We start from the raw sequence: 20,355 nt of genomic DNA on the forward strand, positions 1-20,355 counted from the left end.
CTTCGAAAAAATTTGTTTTAAATTCTGACTTAGTATACACTAGAGAACAACTTTTCTTTTAACATATTTTTATGTTTGTTAAACACTTAAAGAATCTACTTAGTTCCACAATAAATTATTGATTGAAAAACTCGACTGTTCATTTTATGTGGAATGTGGTAAATCACAGAACAGATTTTTATTTTTTTTACTTATGTAACTTTAATGACGTTGTGGTTTATGACATTTTCCTTTGAATAATTGTAATGTAAAGGGAGGGCAAAACTTGCTGAGTTTCTTGCCCGTTCTTCTCAGAACAAGGCCTCCTGGTAGTTTTGCGAACGGATGGCGTAGTCCTGCTCTTTCGTGAATTTTGTAAACGTTGTTGACATTCATAAGCATGGTCTAAGAAGCATCTAAATTGAATAAACGTATTTTGATTTGATTTGATTTCCGGCCAGGGCCCTGGCCACTCCTTTGTTGACCCGACACCTTCATACCCTTTAATCCGTCGCTGATGGTTGCGACGTCTCCTTGTTACATTCTAGGAATGATATCTCCAACGATTAAACTGGTAAGCTCATTGGTGAAAATGTAAAAGTCACGGCTTGTAGAAATTAATTAACATACATATTACATAACCTAACAACTGAATATCACTCTATTTTATGATAAGGATCAACAAAGGAGTCTATAATAAAGCTAGATTTTCGTGGTATTCAGGGCCAAGAACATTAGTCTTATCATTAAATATATTATCAGTGATATCTGATTAATATGTTTATCTCGCTAATTAATGTTATGACGGTAGTATTTAAGTTAAATCTTAATAAGAAATGCCGACGATATTAGTGGGTGACAGCATGTTGAGCAAATTAGTACTTCTAATAGCCCTAGCGGGGATCGCGGTAAGTTTTGAACTAACCATGTAGATGACTGTAACTGTAACTGTAGATAAACGTGTTAATACTATAGTATGTAAACTAAATTTAAAAAAAAACTATGAAAAAATATTTATTTTTATTTCATAAAGCTTTTTATTGTAGAAGCATTTTTACGGAATTTATTTATAAATGTCTGCAAATTGTTTTAAAGTAATTAAGCATCTGTTAAACTATTTAGTTTTTCAAATGTAATTTTAGATGTATAAAATGTATACAAAATTTGTTTAATACTTAGACGCAACTCCGGCAGCTAAAATTACTTGGAAGTGTTCCAATGAAGGTCCCCCGTATTTCTAAATAGTTACCCAAATTTACATTATTATTGTCACTACACTCTTCAATTATTGTACTTGTTTTTCATGAAAATTTGGAAAACACCATTAAAGTTATATTTGGACGCCATATTGACAGTTTAAAGAGTTTTGACGCTAGATAACAAAAAGTGGAACTATATTTTAATTAACAGGCTAGGCAAATAATGAAACGTCATCGATCCAAGTCATTAGCTTAGCCGTTTAATCAACTGGCTGAACATCTTTCAGGCCGTTAGTTCAACGGCTAGGCAGTTAATAGAACGGCGGATTAAGCTAGTTGGCAGTAACATATGCATTGCATTACAAATACACAAAACAAAATAAAGCTTCAAACTTAATGCCTTATTAATGAAAAAATTACATCTGGTACTATCTGGGATCTTGCCTTAATAAGAGAAAGCTAATAATAATAGGTAAAAATTAAATTTGTTACCGCGTTCATTTAAGAATTTATCCAGTCTTATATCTACTTATCTACAAGGATAAAAGGTATGTGCCGAAATCAAGCAAAATATAGACATAATACATAGTTGTAATAAAATTTTCTTGCCTTATTTTCAGGCGTCAACGACGCTTAGGGCCAACGTAGACTTTGTAGAAAATGTAAGAGAATATGGTAAGTTATGTTTTAAATTTAATTATCGTGTTAACAATGATTTTTAAACGATAAATAATTCTAAAAACACAATCTTCAGTGTAATTAATAATGGAATGTAAAAACAAATGCATGTGAGGCCAATAATAATATTGTAGCTATTCGCAATGAAACTTTAAACCACTACTAGACCAATATATCTAATAATTTTCTTCTTTTCATTAATTTAAAAATATTCAAAGAAACGTTATTCGTTATTCATAACGAATTCATTATTATTTAATAGGAAAACCAGTTTAAGCCTCCTCATTATATGTAAATGGTTCATTTAATAGCGTTCAATTTAGTTCCTACATCAATTTAGTTTAAAATAATTATTATATCTACACAATACAAATAAAAATAAATCACATTGTAAAGAAATCAGAATTTTCACTATTTAATCAGTTAATAACATTGGCTCCAATCACATCTGATAATAATTTTATCGCAAAAATATCACTCGATTATGAGAATTTAAAGCTATCAAACAATGATTAATTCAAGATTATTTGTATGAAACGTGATTTGCGATAAATATGTGAATATCATTTACAAAGGACAATGTTCGACCAAATAGAAAACAGACTAATAAAAATAAATTTGGTTAAAATAGAGCTACAACGTCTTCCTTATTTAGAAAATTTTGGTCACCTTTGTTTTACATTATGTTTTAATTATTATTAGGTACTAATAACCAGTATAAGATAAATAAGGTTATTGAGAGGGGACAAAGGCAAGCTTAAAAAGTTAATCGCTGTAAAGCATTCAACAAAAGTTTATTGAGTAAATGCTATTTATTTTTAGTTTCGTTTCGTAACAATTAATCAAAAGACTCGGCCATTTTCTTTTTTTCTAATATCTAATAAATATAATCCAAAGTCCAAGTAACAAATTTACAAGTAAACAGACATAAAGGAATAGCAATTTTTTTTACGTTTTAATGACTGCTGTTTTCATTACAGAGCAAACCCAAGGCCGCATTGTGTCGGGCCACGACGCTGCCCTGGGTCAGATTCCGTACCAGGCGCATTTAAGAGCCATCGACCAGTCCTTCAGAATATTGGGCTGCGGAGGTTCAGTTATTCACGAATCATGGGTGATCACAGCAGCCCATTGTACAGCTAAGTATGTTAACATACTTAATATCCCTACTTATATGGAGTCAGTGGTGTAACTATACCATCTGGGGCCCGTGGCAAATTCTTTTTATATGGCCCTATCAGTAAAAATCGTCACGTTGTACTCAGTTTAATATTATATCTAAACTGCGAGATTTCCAGCGTTCTCAATCACCGGTTGTATATGTCCCACTAATGGCCATAGGCCTCCTATCTTGGGTGAGAGGGAATGGTCTGTAGTCCCCACGCTAGCCAATGCGTATTGGAGACTTCACATTCATCCATAGAACATAATATCTCTTGGGCAAGGGCCCTCTTGGGTCTGCCACCCTATTGTTACGGCCACTGTATGGAGTCGATAAGTCTTCAATGACAGATTTAAAAGTAGAAATACAACTGTAAATTAGTGAATGATATTTTAAAAATTTGCAGCTACCGTCAAATTACGGTTCGTGCGGGTCTCATCGAGATGAACTCAGCAGAGTACATATCCGACTCATGGGACTGGTACAACCACCCCACCTACAATTCAGACAATCCTGGAGCTGTGCAGCCTAATGACGTCGCTCTTATAAAACTGACCACTCCAATTACATTCAGCTGTAAGTTTAGAGTCTAACACGCTACAACATTAAACTTCAGGTTTTTATTTAAATATTTGCTCATGTGTTTGACTAGCCTATATAAGTATGTTTAGAGCTACCGACGAGCTACATATATTATACTTTAAGCAGACGATAAGTGATAGTAAGTGTATATTGTTTACAGAAATAAGATTAATGGACTTTAGTTTTTATAATTAACCCCTTCTGAATATTTTAAGCAAACGTTCAAAGGGTGAGGATTCAGCCGTCCACTGAGGCATTCAGTGACTATTCTGAAGAGAGACTGATTGCTAGCGGATGGGGAAGGACTTGGACCCAAGGTATCAGACGAATGCTGTTTAAAAAATCGTACATTCCACTGAATACATATAAAGTATTTCACGCAGTAGTTTCAGATGTATTCATGCCAAATGTTGTATGGGTAGTATACTCTCATCTAGTATGTATATGTAGTATACATTGAGTGAATATAAGAAACCATTTAAGATCTAGGGTAGGTATACATAATCAAACATTATATAAATTTTAGCTCCAGCAGCAACAACCCTACAATGGACATATCTCCGCGGCGTTGACGACGCTTTGTGCCTAAGTCTTTTCACAAGCAGAATTGTCAACTCCAACACTATTTGCGCGCGTTGGTACAACGTCACCTCTCAATCCGTTTGCCAGGTAATTTGATATTACCTGTAGTAAAGCAAGCTGCCATGCCATTGAATCTGTTTCTCGAAATTAATTACTCATGTAGTGAACATGTTCAAAAGGTCATTTTGCGTAAGTCTTAATAAATCTGTGTTAGGTTGAAGCTTGAATGACCCAATAGGCTATGTGATAAGCACATTTCCATATTTATGTATTTACCATTCAACTTGAAGAGCTACTATCAAAATATATAAACTGGTCTTGAAACTAATTACCTACATACGTAGTGTTTTTAAAAAGCATTTTATTGCAGGGTGACAGTGGTGGTCCCTTAGTACAATACAAAGACGGTGTCCCGACCTTGGTGGGAGTCACTTCCTTCGTAGCTGGAGCTGCATCTGGAGGTTGTCACTCTGGACATCCTGGTGGTTAGTCATCACACAGCCTCTTAAAATATAAAATATGTTGAAAGATGTGTACTACTGGTGTCATGAGTAAAAAATACTAACTTGTTTCATTACATACAATTCTTTTTTTTTTAGGTTTCATTCGACCTGGTCCATTCCTCTCCTGGTTCCAAGAGATCACTGATGTCGACTTTGAATCTTTGGATGACCCAACTACAACACCAGCACCAACCACCCCTGAGACAACTCCAGAATCCACCCCCGAGCCTACTCCAGAACCAACCCCCGAGCCTACTCCAGAACCAACCACCGAGTCTACTCCAGCACCAACCACCCCCAAGCCAACACCTGAACCAGAAAAGCCAGATGAAACTCCAGAGGAGGAGGAGGACGACGATGATGATGATGACGATATCTCCGAACTATTGAAGAAGTTACAGGTCAAGGTGCGAGTGGAAGTCAACTTAAAGAAATACAAGAAAGTTGCTGGAAAAACTAAGGAAATCGAACACATCAAATATTTGCCGATTGAATAATTTTAATTCCAAATACGCGATGTTTTTAATTCATTAAACTATTTACTAGAAATATATATTATGAATTGACGAAACAGTTTACAGTAAAATACTAAATACGTGTATCACCATTTCACACCTGTCATAACATACTTTATAGCCCACCACAAAGTACCTAGAGCCCTTTTATTGAAGTTTATTGTTTAATTTTAACAATAGTCTCTAATAATATTCTGAAATCCTCCGACACCCAGTCGAAACCTTAACCAGATAAAAAAAATTGTTATCTGAAATCGTATAACAGTAGATAACTCAGCCACCAAGCTAAAATTAATTTGCATTCATGAGTTTTGAAATAATTATGAATTGTTAATGGAAAATATCTTGAAATATTTATATTTATATGTCATAAACTATGATTTATTTGACGTAACGAGTAATTTATTTGTAGAAATGAAAAAAAAATCCGTTAAGCAGTTTTGATAACCCAAAGTATTTGTGTTTTATTACACTTTTCTGATTGGTTTCATTAATTTTTTAGATATTACTCCCTACCGTCAATAATTTAGTTAATTTTTTTTTTCTCATTGAACTTAAAAAAAGTAAGTGTGAATCGTTGGTACTTTCAACACAGCGCCATCTGTTAGAATTGTGACTAAATAAAAATAATAAACAAATATTTAGCAACAAAATAATATTGAGCGTATAAATTAAGAAGCTACATTATCTCTTAAGTTAGAACAATGTGATCAAAGATGCACACGGTGTGAAAATTTGATTGATATCGGTTCGGTAGTTTAGGAGTCCATAGCGGACAAACAACGTGACACGTAATTTTTATATATTAAGATTACGCGTCACGTCGTTTGTCAACTTTGCACACCGTGTGTAGTTTGATCCAACTTAAAAGATAGGATAGCTTACATCTCAATGTATACCCGCAATATTATTTTATTGCAAAATATTTGTTTATTGTTTGATAGTCACAATTCTAACAGATGGCGCTGTGTTAAAAGTAACGTTTCACATAAGCTACAATTTAATGGCATAACCACCAAAAAAGCATGGTGGTCCCCATGACTGGTGTTTGCTACTATGGAATATAACAAAAACCTTAGCCACAGCAACGCTTGGCCGAGTCTACTATTATATATATTAAGATAGAGAACCAAAAAGGAAATATCAATGATCTTAGCAGGGATATTAAAAATAAAACCGCAGACGTTTATTATACATATTTTATTAAAACATCCACAAAAATAAATAAAAATAAAGGCCTCCTTCAACAGTCGATACTAAATTAGTATATAACATTTAAATAAAAAGCGATACTTCTTCATATTATTCATAACGTGAAAAATATTGGAACTAATAAAAATTTATTTGTTCGTTTTTTTCTTTATTGTATTAGCTTTTTAATGTTTTTTTTTTATTGTCTCTGGTAATTTCGAAATAACGTAAAAATATTAGACTGGTTTAGTCTACAATTTTAGTACTACAAATTAAATGTTTTAATATTTGCATTCCAATATTTTTTCCGTCCACGTTTGTTATCATACACAGTTTTATATTTTCAATTAAAATTAATGCAATCACAGCTGTAAATTAATATTAGATGGAATCTTTCTTTTATATCTATTGGCAACAGTTAAATTATGTTTAATGTGAAAAAATGCATAATTATAAAATCCATCTAACATATATTCATAAAATAATATAAAATGCAAAGTGAAAAGTGGAAGTATCATCATAGAGGAAAACGTTACCTTAACCCACTCAGATCTAATACAAATAACAAATCGCTAACTTTACCCGAATTTAACATTTAGTATTCAGCTCATTATATTATTATACAATCAAATTTTTTCGGACTGATTCTTTCTATTTTATGTCTAAAATTAAATCAAGCGCTTAAGAATACGAAGGACATGAATACCCATCTCAAAATAATAGGTACCACAGGCAAAAGCGATATTTAATTTAGAAATTACTAGAATTAAAAAAAATAACTTATATTTGGTGCTCAATAAAAATGTAGAAAGTCGCGTGATAATTGTCGAACGTTGATAGTACGTAATTCCAAAATTTACTTTAGCAAATTCAATTTTTTAAATAATTTAACAAGCTTATTAGAAGATTGGGGCAAAGTTAGCTCTAGACGTCCAATACAACTACAACACGATAAGAAAGCACCGTTCTATACATTAATCTATCATGAGAGACCTAAAACAATGTTCTACACTCACAAAATTGCTTTACCAACTTTAAAATTATAAGCATTAGACAAATTTGCTAAAATATAATAGTTATATTAATTATTAAATTATAAAAGCTTTAGAGGTGGGTTGGTAAAGCAACTATACGATAGATATACAAATATTCATAAGACATTTCGAATTACCTCGTATATACCCGTTATATCAATAAATAGTGGCCAAGGTGGTCGGAAAGTACGTTGTAACGTCAAGCAGTATAAAACAAATTTTAAAAATCAATACAATATTTTCTTCAAGCTTTGAAGCGAAATGCGGATAATATTCAAAGACACTATACGAACTCCTCTATCTTTTTTGACTCGGCAAATAATGGAAGAATTATTTATAATTCTTATAAATAAGGCTTTTATTGATCATATGAATACAAAACTTATCTGCCCTGTCTCCTATGTGAGATATTGTTTTAAGTCATTCCTTTTCTAAAATTAATAAAACGTGGTTTATGGTTTTGACAGATTAGGGACCCTTAACTTGTCTCTGACTATGGATGCTTGGGTTTAATCCTTCTTATATGAATATCCTATACTACACTGGTAGTGTTGTGCGTCATTATTTAAAATAATATCACAATAAATGGTATTGAAATTTATATAAAGTGTAAAAAAACGATGCTATTCAAAGTAAAAGAATATAAACGTAAGTAAACGCAATAAATGAAAATACTGGTATTACTGCATTGCAAAAAACCACCATAGCATTAAAACCAATTTAAGAACTAGATACTAACTCATTTTTATTCCTTTACCCTATTATCCAAACCACTGTTATCAACCATAACCAAAACTTTGACATGCCCACACAGCCATCGAAACAATTTATATTAAAACAGTTCACAAAACAAGCAATTATTGTACCAAGTTTTAATTATCAAAGCCAAATCCTCTACTATATAAACACATTCAGTATACAACTACGTTGTATGTTTAATTCGACAAGTTATTTTTAATTAATAAAAAGTATTGGTTAAAAATCTTAGACAACACACGTACACGATCATAAATATACTCTTTTACTCAAAGAAATGAAAACAGTGCTTTAAACACAGAATAAATCTATGAAATTTTAACAAACGCTAGGCCTATAACTTTAGTAATTTATTTTTGAACAACAAATAATTTTTAAGCTCTAAGTGACCGTTAATTTGGATTAAAGTACTTCAAAATCGGTAATAATGTTTATGATATTGTGAAACAACTATTTCTTCATGCGCCAAGAACTACATACGTACGTACTTAGGTTCGTACGTACGTAATTTCGTAAGTTCTTATGTAGAAATTCATGGCTTGGAATCAATCACAGCTCTTCTCTTTATAGGTAAATCTACAGCTCGTAAATAGCAATTGGATTCATAGTTTCACTCACCGTCTACAGGTAACTGTCCGATTAGACTACCTAGCGTTCGAAATCACGATCCCAAGTTCAATGGAATGATGAGTTGAGTTACGAATGCGGACGTTAGCCATTACAAATTTCGAAATCTGTATCATTTATAAGGAAAATATTTCAAATACATATTATATAATATCATAAGCACTTATGAAATTATTTAACTATATTATAATCCTTGATTACAGATCCAAAATAATTTTAATCCAGAAACAATTAATTTTGTTTCACAATTCGAAGTTGTTTTTGGGGAATTCAATCACTATTACATCAAAATAATCATTTTGGGTGAAAACCCCAATTATCTTTCCGGCCGTAATTCAAATTCTTACTGCAGAGCCTCTTAAACCATTTTCTTATATTTATATGACACCACTTTGAACCATCGTTATCATAAAAAGCCTTATACTAATTTCATACTCCGTATAGATCGAAACACGAGGAAAATAGTGGCTTCAATGTTAATGAGTTTTATATACAATATAACAATTGGTATATTATTAATTATCGGTAACCAGAAATAATAGTCTATGATTAACACTGTTAATATTCGATAATATAAGCTCAGATTAATGAACTTTGTAAGCTCATCGTGTAATAAAAAGGTTATTACGAGAAAATACTAAGAAATATTTGAAAACTACACGAGAAATATCTAACACAAAGTTTATTCGCACAAAAATTACGTAGCATTGTCCGTATACAAGCGGATGTTATTTCTCATACAATTTCAACGGCTCGTGCGTTTGTTTGTATATAAATTGTATGAGCAATAACTTCAATGTAGACAATTTGTGCTACTAACAAATAATACTATGCTGGAACCTCGTAGTTATTACCATATTTTATCGTGCAAGAAAGAGATAGAATTCAGATTCATTTAGAAAGCCAAATAAGAAAATAATTTGCTCTTTTAACTAAGCTATAAACACAACTTTATAAAACAGAAATATTAAATTCTCAATACACCGTCAGACTAGCATTTCCATAAGATATTCTCAAATGTCAATTATCTCCTTTTCAAGGTTTAACGTATTGAGAGAAATAGTCACAAACTGTACGTATACGTTGGTAGCGTATGAGTACGTATTTTGACGTGTATATTATTAGCGTTTATAGGGACTAGGTTATTGTATTGTAATATAAGCCTACAGCTCGACATGCTTTATGCGAATACATTATATATTAACGCATGCGAGCATCATACGCGCGTTAAACGTCCTAAAATCTAAATCAGAGGAATATTGTATAATCAACTACGTTTAACGGGGTCTCGTTTGAAGAAGAGTTTCAGAGCTCCAGCTGACATGAGGTAGAACCAATAAATCTGGGGTAAGAGTAAGATGCAGATGGATACCTTACAACCCGTGGGTAGGGATTTTATAGCCTGTGGGAAAAACTTTACTACTATATCAAACACTAATAGTTTAACTAAAAAAAATATTTGTCACTTGTTCACAACTAACTGAACCAATTTTGTTGAGTTCTGGCATTTCTTTTCTTCTTAATTACAATTTTATGAAAAAGTTTTAAAACGTCATTGATTTATTATATTAACGAAATTGCTTGCTGCTATAACAAAACATACAGTCCTAGAAAGATCAATAAATTCAAACTCAAAATATCTTTATTCAAGTGGGTAACCAAGTACACTTTTGAATTGTCAAGTTAAATTAATTGTAAATTTACATTTACTACCAGTTCGCAAGTCAAGGGCGTAGAGCGGGTAAGAAGAACTGGCAAGAAACTTTCCGCCACTCTTTTTAATCGCCAAGTAATAAATATTATATATTTTCTTAGTAAGTCATGTTACCTTACCTCAAAATACGTCATACTAGCAGCTCGACTGTAGAGCAGGCACACATACGGCAGACTCAGCACACGACACACCAGAAAGGTGGCCAACATCGCCAGTCCATTGTACACGTAAACTGGAGACTTCTTGAGTTGAAGACGGGAGAGAATGCCTCGAAGCGAAACGAATGGAGTGGATAGCTCCATGAGGTAGACGAATCCGAATACACAATCGCCCAGCCCACCGCGAAAGTACTGGAAAGTTTTAGGTACTTATGAGTTACAACCCTTAGACCTCATATTTTCGGATCTATTTTTTTTTTTTTTTGAAGTGAAACTTCTTTAGAATCGTTGTGATTTCAAACCGGATGCAACGGAAAAAGCGACAGTAAAAAGAGACAGACACATAAATTAATAGGATTTGGCGTGGGAGAGAGTGAGATAGGATTATACAGTGTATAAACTTTAAATTAGTGTGTATTTGACCATTTTCTGAAATAAAAAAACAGATTTGATGAAAATTAAATAAGTAAGTCAAGTAAGTAGTTTAATTATAAAATTAGATTATTTATCAATTTTATTTACAAATCATTAGTTATAGAAACTTTTTGAAGTGAAAACTTCGTACTACACTTAATTAAAAGTTTATACACTGTATAATGCTTCCTATCTCATTTTCTCCCACGTTGGATCTTGAGAATTTATTTCAAACTTTTATTATTTTAGTTTTTACCAAATTAAAGATTGATATTAAAGTTATAAATAAAAAATTAACATTAAAATATATATTTTTTTAAAGAAAAGATCCTACATTTAGATAGAGAAAAAGTCTAATTTACATATTTTAATAATAAAAACTTTGTTTTTGAAGGTTTCACTTCTACCACGTGTGAATTGGACACATAATTTTTTTTAACTTGGGGAAATGCATTGCGCATACCCAACCGCGGTGCGACTGCTTAGTGCGGGAGGGTTATGTGGGACTCGCGAATGTGCATACCCACTAAAACCCGAAGGCGCCACCAACAATCGCCTTAGGCGGGATGAACATTCATTTGTATTTAAAGTCAAAACCAAATCATTGATTCATATAGATAACACAACGTACATTTATGAACGTCAAAAAAAAGAAAATATTTATATGAAATTCAATTTTTACATTTACTGCCAGTTCTCAAATCAAGGGCATAGAACGGAAGAGAAGAACTGGCAATAATCTCTCCGTCACTTTTTTTAATCGGCAAGTTTTTGTTTTACACAACGTTAGTAAGGAGCTGCAACCATTATAACATGTGCCACATGACATCTTAAGTAATAAATAATAATAAAATAAATGAAAAACAAAGATTTGTCCTCTAGCAGCAGGGGGCATGGTGAAATAGTAGCACGCACTTACGTTCTCGTGGGAACAACACGCAATTTATAGGCAAGTAATATGTTTCTGTGCCTAACCAGTGTTAAATACCATGGACCATGTGAAAGACAAACACGTCTCCACTTGCGCCATCCCTTCACATTGTGTCTATGGATGTGTAAAATAGCTGTAAGGTCTCTATTAAACTTTATACTTTTACGTGCACCCATAATTCACTCCAGCCCATTGGTTGAACTGTCCTGTTTCATAGACAAGAAGTTATTCTCTGAATTTTCTGTGTCACTTCTAATAAGGTCAGAAAATTCGCATGGCAGGTTTATATAATATTTTCAAGGTATGTCAAAACGAATAATATTATTATTTATTTAGTATACATTTAGATTTTTTTAACTTGACAATAAATAAAAAAATACTTTATAATCAGTAGCGTGTAAATTCGATTTTGTTTATTTTAGACTTTAAAATATTGAAACTAAACAATAGTAACTGGAAGCCCTATGTACAAAGTCGTAACGTAAGTTAGACACTTGTCCAACTTACGTTACGACTTTGTACGTATCTCGCACACGACACATTAATTATGTTAACATCACCTATACTATGTGCGCTGTAGCATGGTGTGGGTGACAGTTGCTTAATTTTTCTTTCAATATGATTTTATCTGTAGACTAGAACTGGCAGAACTAGGCTGGGTTAAATTTAAGCTACTACAGTTATTAATACTTTAATATATTACGAATGTGGTATAGCTGAAATACTAAGTCACAATTTGCAAATCGCGGCAACTTTCAAGAGTGAAACGAAACGTTACGCAGATACCATATTATAGTTTAATTTACACCTTTCAAACCCATTTATCTTCTAAGATATAGCATTGTGTAACCTGTATCACGTAAGCTGAGCACATGTTGTTGTTTCATGTCCGGTAACAATGGCGCAGAGGTGCACTTTGAAAAATTACTGAATGTGTTTAACCTTAATAGTGAAATAGTATAGTTAATATAAATTTAATAATGTTTGCAAATTTGTATAAATTTCATAAATTAGTTAGTTTTTTGCTGTTCATTAAGAACATAAGGATGATGATTTCATCAATCAATTGATAACGCAAAAACTATTATTGAAGTGAAACTTCTTAAGGCGCATGACGGTAATTTTTTTTACGGATGAAACGCAATAACAATAATATTAGCGTCACGAAGATATGCAGCGTTTTTGACGAAGAAAAGGGAGAAAGCGATTGAGACCGATTGAGAGTGAGAAGGGCGAATTACCTTATAGAAATTATATTTTTAAAATTAAAATTTTTTAAACAGAATTAATGAAGTTTTCTATATTTTATGTATTTTATATTTGATGCAAAATAATTTATTAAAATCTCAAATGACGAATTATAAATTAAAATGCCACGTGTTTTTTATAAAAAAAATTAAATTAATGATTTGTATTAATTTTCGACACTGTTAGTATTTTAATGGCAGTGAAATTCCTAACATATCTTCCTTTTTCCCTCCCTCTAAGTCTCAGAAATCTAAAGTTTTCGATTTGTATAAATATGAACAAGACTTAAAAATTTGTTTGCCAAAGAAGTTTCACTTCTGACATGTGTACTTTGTACGCACGCTTTTTTTTAATAATACACTTACGACAATGACTAGAAATCCGAAGGCACCAATGAACAGATGGTGCATCAGAATCACTGGCTCATGTTTGCAGTAAGCAAAAAATGAGGGTTTCTTTGGAGACTCCAACGCGTCACCAGATGGAAGGGACTTCTTCGTCGATTGAGTGCTGTTTGAGTTGGTGGTCATGTGTACATGTACCTGAAAAATTATATCCCAATATTACAATATTGCTTAAGAAAATATAATCAATGTAATTTATTTAATTTTGTTGAATAAAAAAACATTGGCCCTATGTCATTAAAACCTTTATCGTGGGCTTTTAATTAAGAAATAATTGTATCCGAACAAACAAAGACAATATCATTACTGTCCCCATACAATAAAAAAAAACAACATAACAATAAAAAAAGCAATACTTATGGAATTGTTTGCATTAAATCTTCATTTTAATTAAACACATTCAATTTGGTGTTTAATTGTTTGAGGATTCATAAATTTACCAAAGTTATACACACAATGTCTTACCATGTACATAGACCATATGTCATAAAAGAAATAGGCCGCACCGAACCACGCGTAGGCTTCGGAAATGTAATGTGAGGACCGCATCAGATCTCTTGTACATGACCAGAGACAAACTACCACGCCGGTCGCACAAGAAAACGCTGCTTGCACAGCTGATACTAATCTGAAATATTATATTTATAGCCTTATATCAGAAAAACTAAATACATTGAGCGTTTCCTAAGGCAGTTTTTGCCGCGCACCACCACTATATGGAACCAGCTGCCCACCGAACCAATTCGACTTAGGGTCCTTCAAGAAAAGAGCGTACCAATTCTTTTGAAAGGCCGGCAACGCACTTGCGAGCCCTCTGGCAGGGTGAGTGTCCATGGGCGTATCACTTAACATCAGATGAGACTCCTGCCCGTTTGCCTTCTATTACATAAAAGAAAATACTATTGTTTTTCTTAATCTACGATAACCGATTCTGTGTGCCTCGCCCAACACAAATCTGAAATATTATCGAATAATTATTATTTTTTAATGTGTCCTAAAAATAACCTTGCGTTAGAACCATCCATAGATATTTCTTGCTTAATATATTCTAAATTATAATTACATGATTTCTTCGATAAGTAACCGGCAATAATTGACAACGAGTGTCTTAGAAGGTCTGAATTGTCCGTGCAGAACGTGAAATATAAGGTTCGTACTGGATTTTTAGGATCATGTATTTTAAAGTTCAAATAATAGACACAGGCGCAATATCTTAATATATATATAAATTACGTGTCATGTTGTTTGTCCGCTATGGACTCCTAAACTACCGAACCGATATCAATCAATTTGCACACCGTGTGTAGTTTGATCTAACTTAAAAGATAGGATAGCTTTACATCTCAATTTATACCCGCAATATTATTTTATTGCAAAATATTTGTTTATTATTTGATAGTCACAATTCTAACAGATGGCGCTGTGTTGAAAATATGTGAAACGTTTCACATATATATATATATACATAAGCTACAATTTAATGGCATAACCACCAAAAAAGCATAGTGGTCCCCATGACTAGAGTTCTCCTACCGTTTCCCTTGAATAGTTTGCTACTATGTAATATAACAAAACCCTTAGCCACAGCAACGCTGGGCCGGTCTGCTAGTTAGTTATAGTTATTTTCCAAGTCTCAATTAAGATAATTTTTATTTAGACATGACCTGTCTTAGATTAGAAGTTAGTTACAATGGAACTACGTATATACTCACTTGTTTGTAATATCGAGTACATCGCCCGAACTCAATCTGAACTTGTGTCTAAACTTCGCTCCGAGAGTAGTGAAGAGAGCCGCTACGTTGAATAGTTCGAACAGTGTCATAAAATAGACGAAGCCCAACAATGTGAGCGCTGTTCCGCGTTTTATTGATATTCTGAAATTAACAGATTAAAAATTAAACGAAAACCGTATATATTTAAACTAGCGATCCGGCTTCGCACGGATGCAATGCTGATACTAAATTCAAAGTGCTATAGAGTATAGGGAGAACCGCGGCCTCCGACGCGCTGCGTCCCGCAATTTTTAAATTTGTAATATCTTCGAAAATATTCATTTAAATCATATGCTGTAAAGGGCCATATAGATCTATACTAAATCAACAATGTATTTAAGATATTTAATTGGATAAGGATTAATGCTGTATTGGTTAAAATCGCTTCGAAAATTAGCCATTATTTGACGAAAAAGTAAATGACAAAAAAAAAATATTGTGGGATATCCATGAGAGATAGACATATACCATCGCGGAGTTTTCTGTAGACCTTTTCAATGTGTACAAAACTTAGTACATGATTTTGATAAATCTCGTAGGGTTCGCAATGTAAGCGGCAAAAGTGTAAATTATTTGCGATTTACGACATCATATTAGAAACATAAAAAAATAACAGTATTTCTCCATCCATACTTAATGGATGTTATTATACAAATAAACCTTCCTCTTGAATCATAAGCATACATAGGGACAGAGAAAGCGTTTGTTTTATACTATGTAGTGATTTCTTATAAAGTCTAAGATAGAAGATTGATACGCTGAACATTTTATTATAAGTTTTAAGACCCATACTTAATCTACTCTACTCATACTGGTAATAGTTTCAGAGATAGTAATACTGATGAATGATGATACTTTTATTTTATTTAAAGTAAACAACTAGATACGTCAATTGAAAATGTAAACAGTGCCATCTAAAGTGTAGTAATCTTAAGTTAAACGAAACAAAAACAAAATTATATTTGCAACAACTAAAATAATTGTAGTTATGCTAAAAAAGATGATTAGGATGTAAGAACACGTATTTATCAACAAGGCCAAGTAGGCTTACGTATTACTTTAGATTGTCCCATATATAGTCTCTGATGAGTAAATTGTACTGATGCTTTCGACGATTTTTAAATATTGGTCTAAGATCCCGCTATACAACGACCTTCACCGAGATGCTTATTTAATGAAACTTATTTTATATTTAATTTAATATGTCAATAAATATAATCCATATGGGTTGCCTAGCAAATTTCAGTCCAGAGTATGTTTAATTAATTTAAAAAAAAAATTTTTAAACATTGCACCGGTATGATTATTAGATAAATTCTATACCAATCGTAAGTATGAAGCCCATAGAATATGCAAACGTTAGGTTGTTTTTAATCAATTAATTATTTATGTGTATATTTTTTATGTGACACTAAAGTATATATACATCTTTAGTATAAAAGAAGGTTATAGTGATACATATATAATACTATCCTGATTAAAAATATTGATTGAAAAAAGTTCAAAAAATTTACTACATGCAAATTATAAAAAAAAATTTTTTTAAATATGAATTAAACATACTCTGGACTGAAATTTGCTAGGCAACCCATATGGATTATATTTATTGACATATTAAATTAAATATAAAATAAGTTTCATTAAATAAGCATCTCGGTGAAGGTCGTTGTATAGCGAGATCTTATACTATATAATATGGATAAACTAAGAAAGAAAACTTAGGCGCTAACAACACGCGCCTGGCATATCAGTTGGATGTTCGATTTTCAAAAAATCTACTATTATCCTATAAGCAATTAAATGGTATTATAACGTTATCGTATATTTTGGCGCAAAAATGTTCCTTTAGGGAGTTGCGGTATATTATTATGTGTATTGTAAAATATTATTCAGCAAAACATAATAAAATTTTACTCGTGACGATGAAGTTTATCAGTCCTTATCGATAGTGTTAAACTGTTTATTGTTTGCGAGATTAAGGCAAGATGCCACGATCAAGGCAACGTCTGAAATTCATAAAAGTCTTTTTGATCTTTAATCAACGCCAGTATCTTTTTAGATGTTTTTTGTAAAGTGATAGTGTCGCTTATTGCCACCAACACCCAGACTTATCTTAACGACGTATTAAAAACTATTTTAATAATACTATTCTAACCCTTTAATATGTATATATTATGATAACATTTTATAGTTATGATAACGTTTTAAAACTAAATTTCTTGCCTCTACCGTGGTAAGCGAAAACTTCACAGAATCCTATTAGACGTGACACAATTATTTACTGAAAACGTCTAAGCTTCAAGAACCCTTGCTCTAACAAACCTTTGTGTTTTCTCTTTATAATGGTAAAATCAGAAACTGCATTTTAAACTCAAGTTGGAAGGAAACAAGGATGTTCTCTTTATGACTTGGTCGATTTCTAATTTTTGCCTATACCATTCATTCGTAAAGTAACTTGATTGGGAATCATTAAAGTGTTGTTTTCGTGTTGTCTATTGCAATTAACAAACAAATTTGAATGTTTAAAGTCATATCCAGATTAGCATCAGAAATTCATCAGCACTATATTTACAAACCAACCTTGAATAGTTTTCAAAACATTGTATTTTAGAAATTAATTAACACATTATTTTTAGTTTATATATTAGTATACAAATAAAAAATTTAAAGCCCTAACAAGCTGAAATTTATAAAAATTCATGTTAGTAAGCTTGTCATTCCTTATCTCTAATTTAGTTTAAAAAAAAGCAAGCCAGTTAACATATTATATATTCGATTAAATATATATGCATAATTGTCATCTACTTTAAAATAAATAATCACTTATCACTTAAAATGTGACTTTCGCTAATTAAAATGGATGATAAAAGCAATTGAGTGTCATTGATGCACAAATTTTTTTGTTATATTCTTATCAGTTAAAAAGATACTCTTGAGCTCTATTTATCAATTCAAAAACAATGATCGATTGTCATATTGAAGTGCAATTTTTAATCATTATAAACATACAATCCCACAATGGCACGGAAGTTAGTATAAACAAACTTAGTATTGAAACCCTAACCTACTACACAGCTAGACTCGATCTTGTATATCCTGCATTTATACTAGTTCAACTTAATGCAGGTTTTTTGTTTATGAAGCTCTTGTGCTCATGACAATCTTAAAGAATCTATGTGTCACTCACTTCTAACGCAAATTCCATAATAGTCCCAGCTGTGATCCATGAGTGCTAGGGCATGAACCACCAGACACATGAGCCAGATAATGAATGACACATGAGGCATGTCATGCCATACACAAGAACTAGGTTGTACAAAGTAAGGGTTAGCTAGTAAGCCACAGAGAGGGCCCTCTGACCGACCTAATAACAGCAAAGAAAGTATATAATACAAGAAGCTAAAGACTTAATAGGCAAGTATTAAGTTTTTAAATTGATGCAAGCCAGCCTCTGTTCCTTAAACCTTTACATTCTTTAAGAATCTAACATATTTTAGAGTCAAAATTATACATCACATAATTTTCATTAATTCTTATGTATTACAAGGTCACATATCGCAAGCATGTTAATTACTCACCGCATCGGACAACCTTTACAATATTTACGTAATATAAATAATATTACGAAAATTCTTATTCTTTTTCTTGATTATTTTAAATAAGTTATTATTTCATACCAAAGTCTTTACTTGATATTAATACTAAACAATATGTCTGCCTATACCTGTACCTTCACTCAGGTTCAACAGTACAGGTAAGTACTGGAAGTAACTCAAAAAACTATACAACAATCAAAACAAGTGTATACATATAACAAAATGAAATAATTATATCAATGTTTTTCATACTTGATGGAGAAACATGACAGGCAGACATACTGGACTAGTACAAATACTAGTTTTTATCCCACTATTTTGTGGGTAAGTACAAAATACTATTGATCAAAGCCACTTATAACAACTTACTTATCTTCTGGATTAAGGTGAATAACTAGATGAAGCGCAGCCAAAAGTGATGCCAAATTGCTAGCTCCAAGTACACACAACACCACTCTATGGTGACGTGCCTAAAACAAGAATAAATAATTTAAAAGGCAGGCTTAAAATATGTGCTATAACCTATTTATTTTACTACCATGATTTAAAAAAAAAATGTGGTATATTTTTGTGTCCGTTCAAAACACCTGATGCAAATCTTATGTTTTTTCATTTCACAATTCAGAAAGATACTGTAAGTGAGAGAAAATTGATATGCTAATTTATAGAGGTTTAAAAATTCTTTTAAAAAACAATCATTTAAAGTGAACCTACCTGAAAATCTCTAGAAAAGAATTTTCCTAGTAGTTTTATCTTACTTTTATTGATGTACCTATCATGTTGACTAATAAGCTTGTAAACTGTTATGTCATAATTCATTGCTATAAATTGGATAAACAATACAATTTAAATGTTTTTTTTTGTATCGCCATTCAAGGATAATAATGCAGAAATTGTACTAATTATCTAAATAAATTATAATTACCTTTGCACTGGCAATTTCCATTATGTTTATTTAGATCTGTCGAAGATTGTAAAAATGTAAAGTCGTTTTAAAACATTCTAACAACTTAAACAGTTTCGAAAACATATAATCAAAAATAATATTTTACACATTTACTATTATCGGAAGACGACCGAAATTAAAATTTGAAACTGCATAATTGTCAAGTAAAACTTATAATTTTACCGTCAAAATAGTAAGTGTTGAATGTTGCTGTCAATGTCAAAGAAAGGATGATAGTTTAGACGTTCCATTCCACCGAAGTTTATACATAATATACATTTCACCATAAGAAAACAGTGCGTGTATTAAATGAGGGTAGTTAAAATTCTTTAATTAAGGTAGTTAGAGGGTAGTTTAATTCTTA

At 31.9% G+C, this 20,355-nt stretch overlaps 2 protein-coding genes across 2 annotated transcripts; one reads left to right on the forward strand and one right to left on the reverse strand.

The window, feature by feature from the left end:
• Positions 1–759: 759 nt before the first annotated feature.
• LOC125063048 (collagenase-like) lies at positions 760–5,251 on the forward strand. The gene is made up of 8 exons (XM_047669264.1): positions 760–887; positions 1,799–1,853; positions 2,837–2,999; positions 3,425–3,594; positions 3,816–3,917; positions 4,127–4,269; positions 4,553–4,667; positions 4,782–5,251. Exons 1-8 carry the CDS (start codon positions 816–818, stop codon positions 5,180–5,182), a joined length of 1,221 nt encoding a protein of 406 aa, XP_047525220.1. The 5' UTR covers positions 760–815; the 3' UTR covers positions 5,183–5,251.
• A 1,134-nt stretch (positions 5,252–6,385) lies between these two features.
• Positions 6,386–20,168, reverse strand: LOC125063016 (TLC domain-containing protein 3A). Its single transcript, XM_047669208.1, has 7 exons — positions 19,971–20,168; positions 19,415–19,515; positions 15,390–15,551; positions 14,143–14,305; positions 13,639–13,815; positions 10,642–10,872; positions 6,386–10,210 (listed from the first exon to the last, which is right to left on the reverse strand). The coding sequence occupies exons 1-7, from the start codon at positions 19,989–19,991 to the stop codon at positions 10,076–10,078; spliced, it is 990 nt and encodes a 329-aa protein (XP_047525164.1). The 5' UTR covers positions 19,992–20,168; the 3' UTR covers positions 6,386–10,075.
• Between the last annotated feature and the right edge of the window lie 187 nt (positions 20,169–20,355).

The sequence above is a fragment of the Pieris napi genome, chromosome 2 (genome assembly GCF_905475465.1).
Source record: "Pieris napi chromosome 2, ilPieNapi1.2, whole genome shotgun sequence".
Taxonomy (NCBI): Eukaryota; Metazoa; Arthropoda; class Insecta; order Lepidoptera; family Pieridae; genus Pieris; species Pieris napi.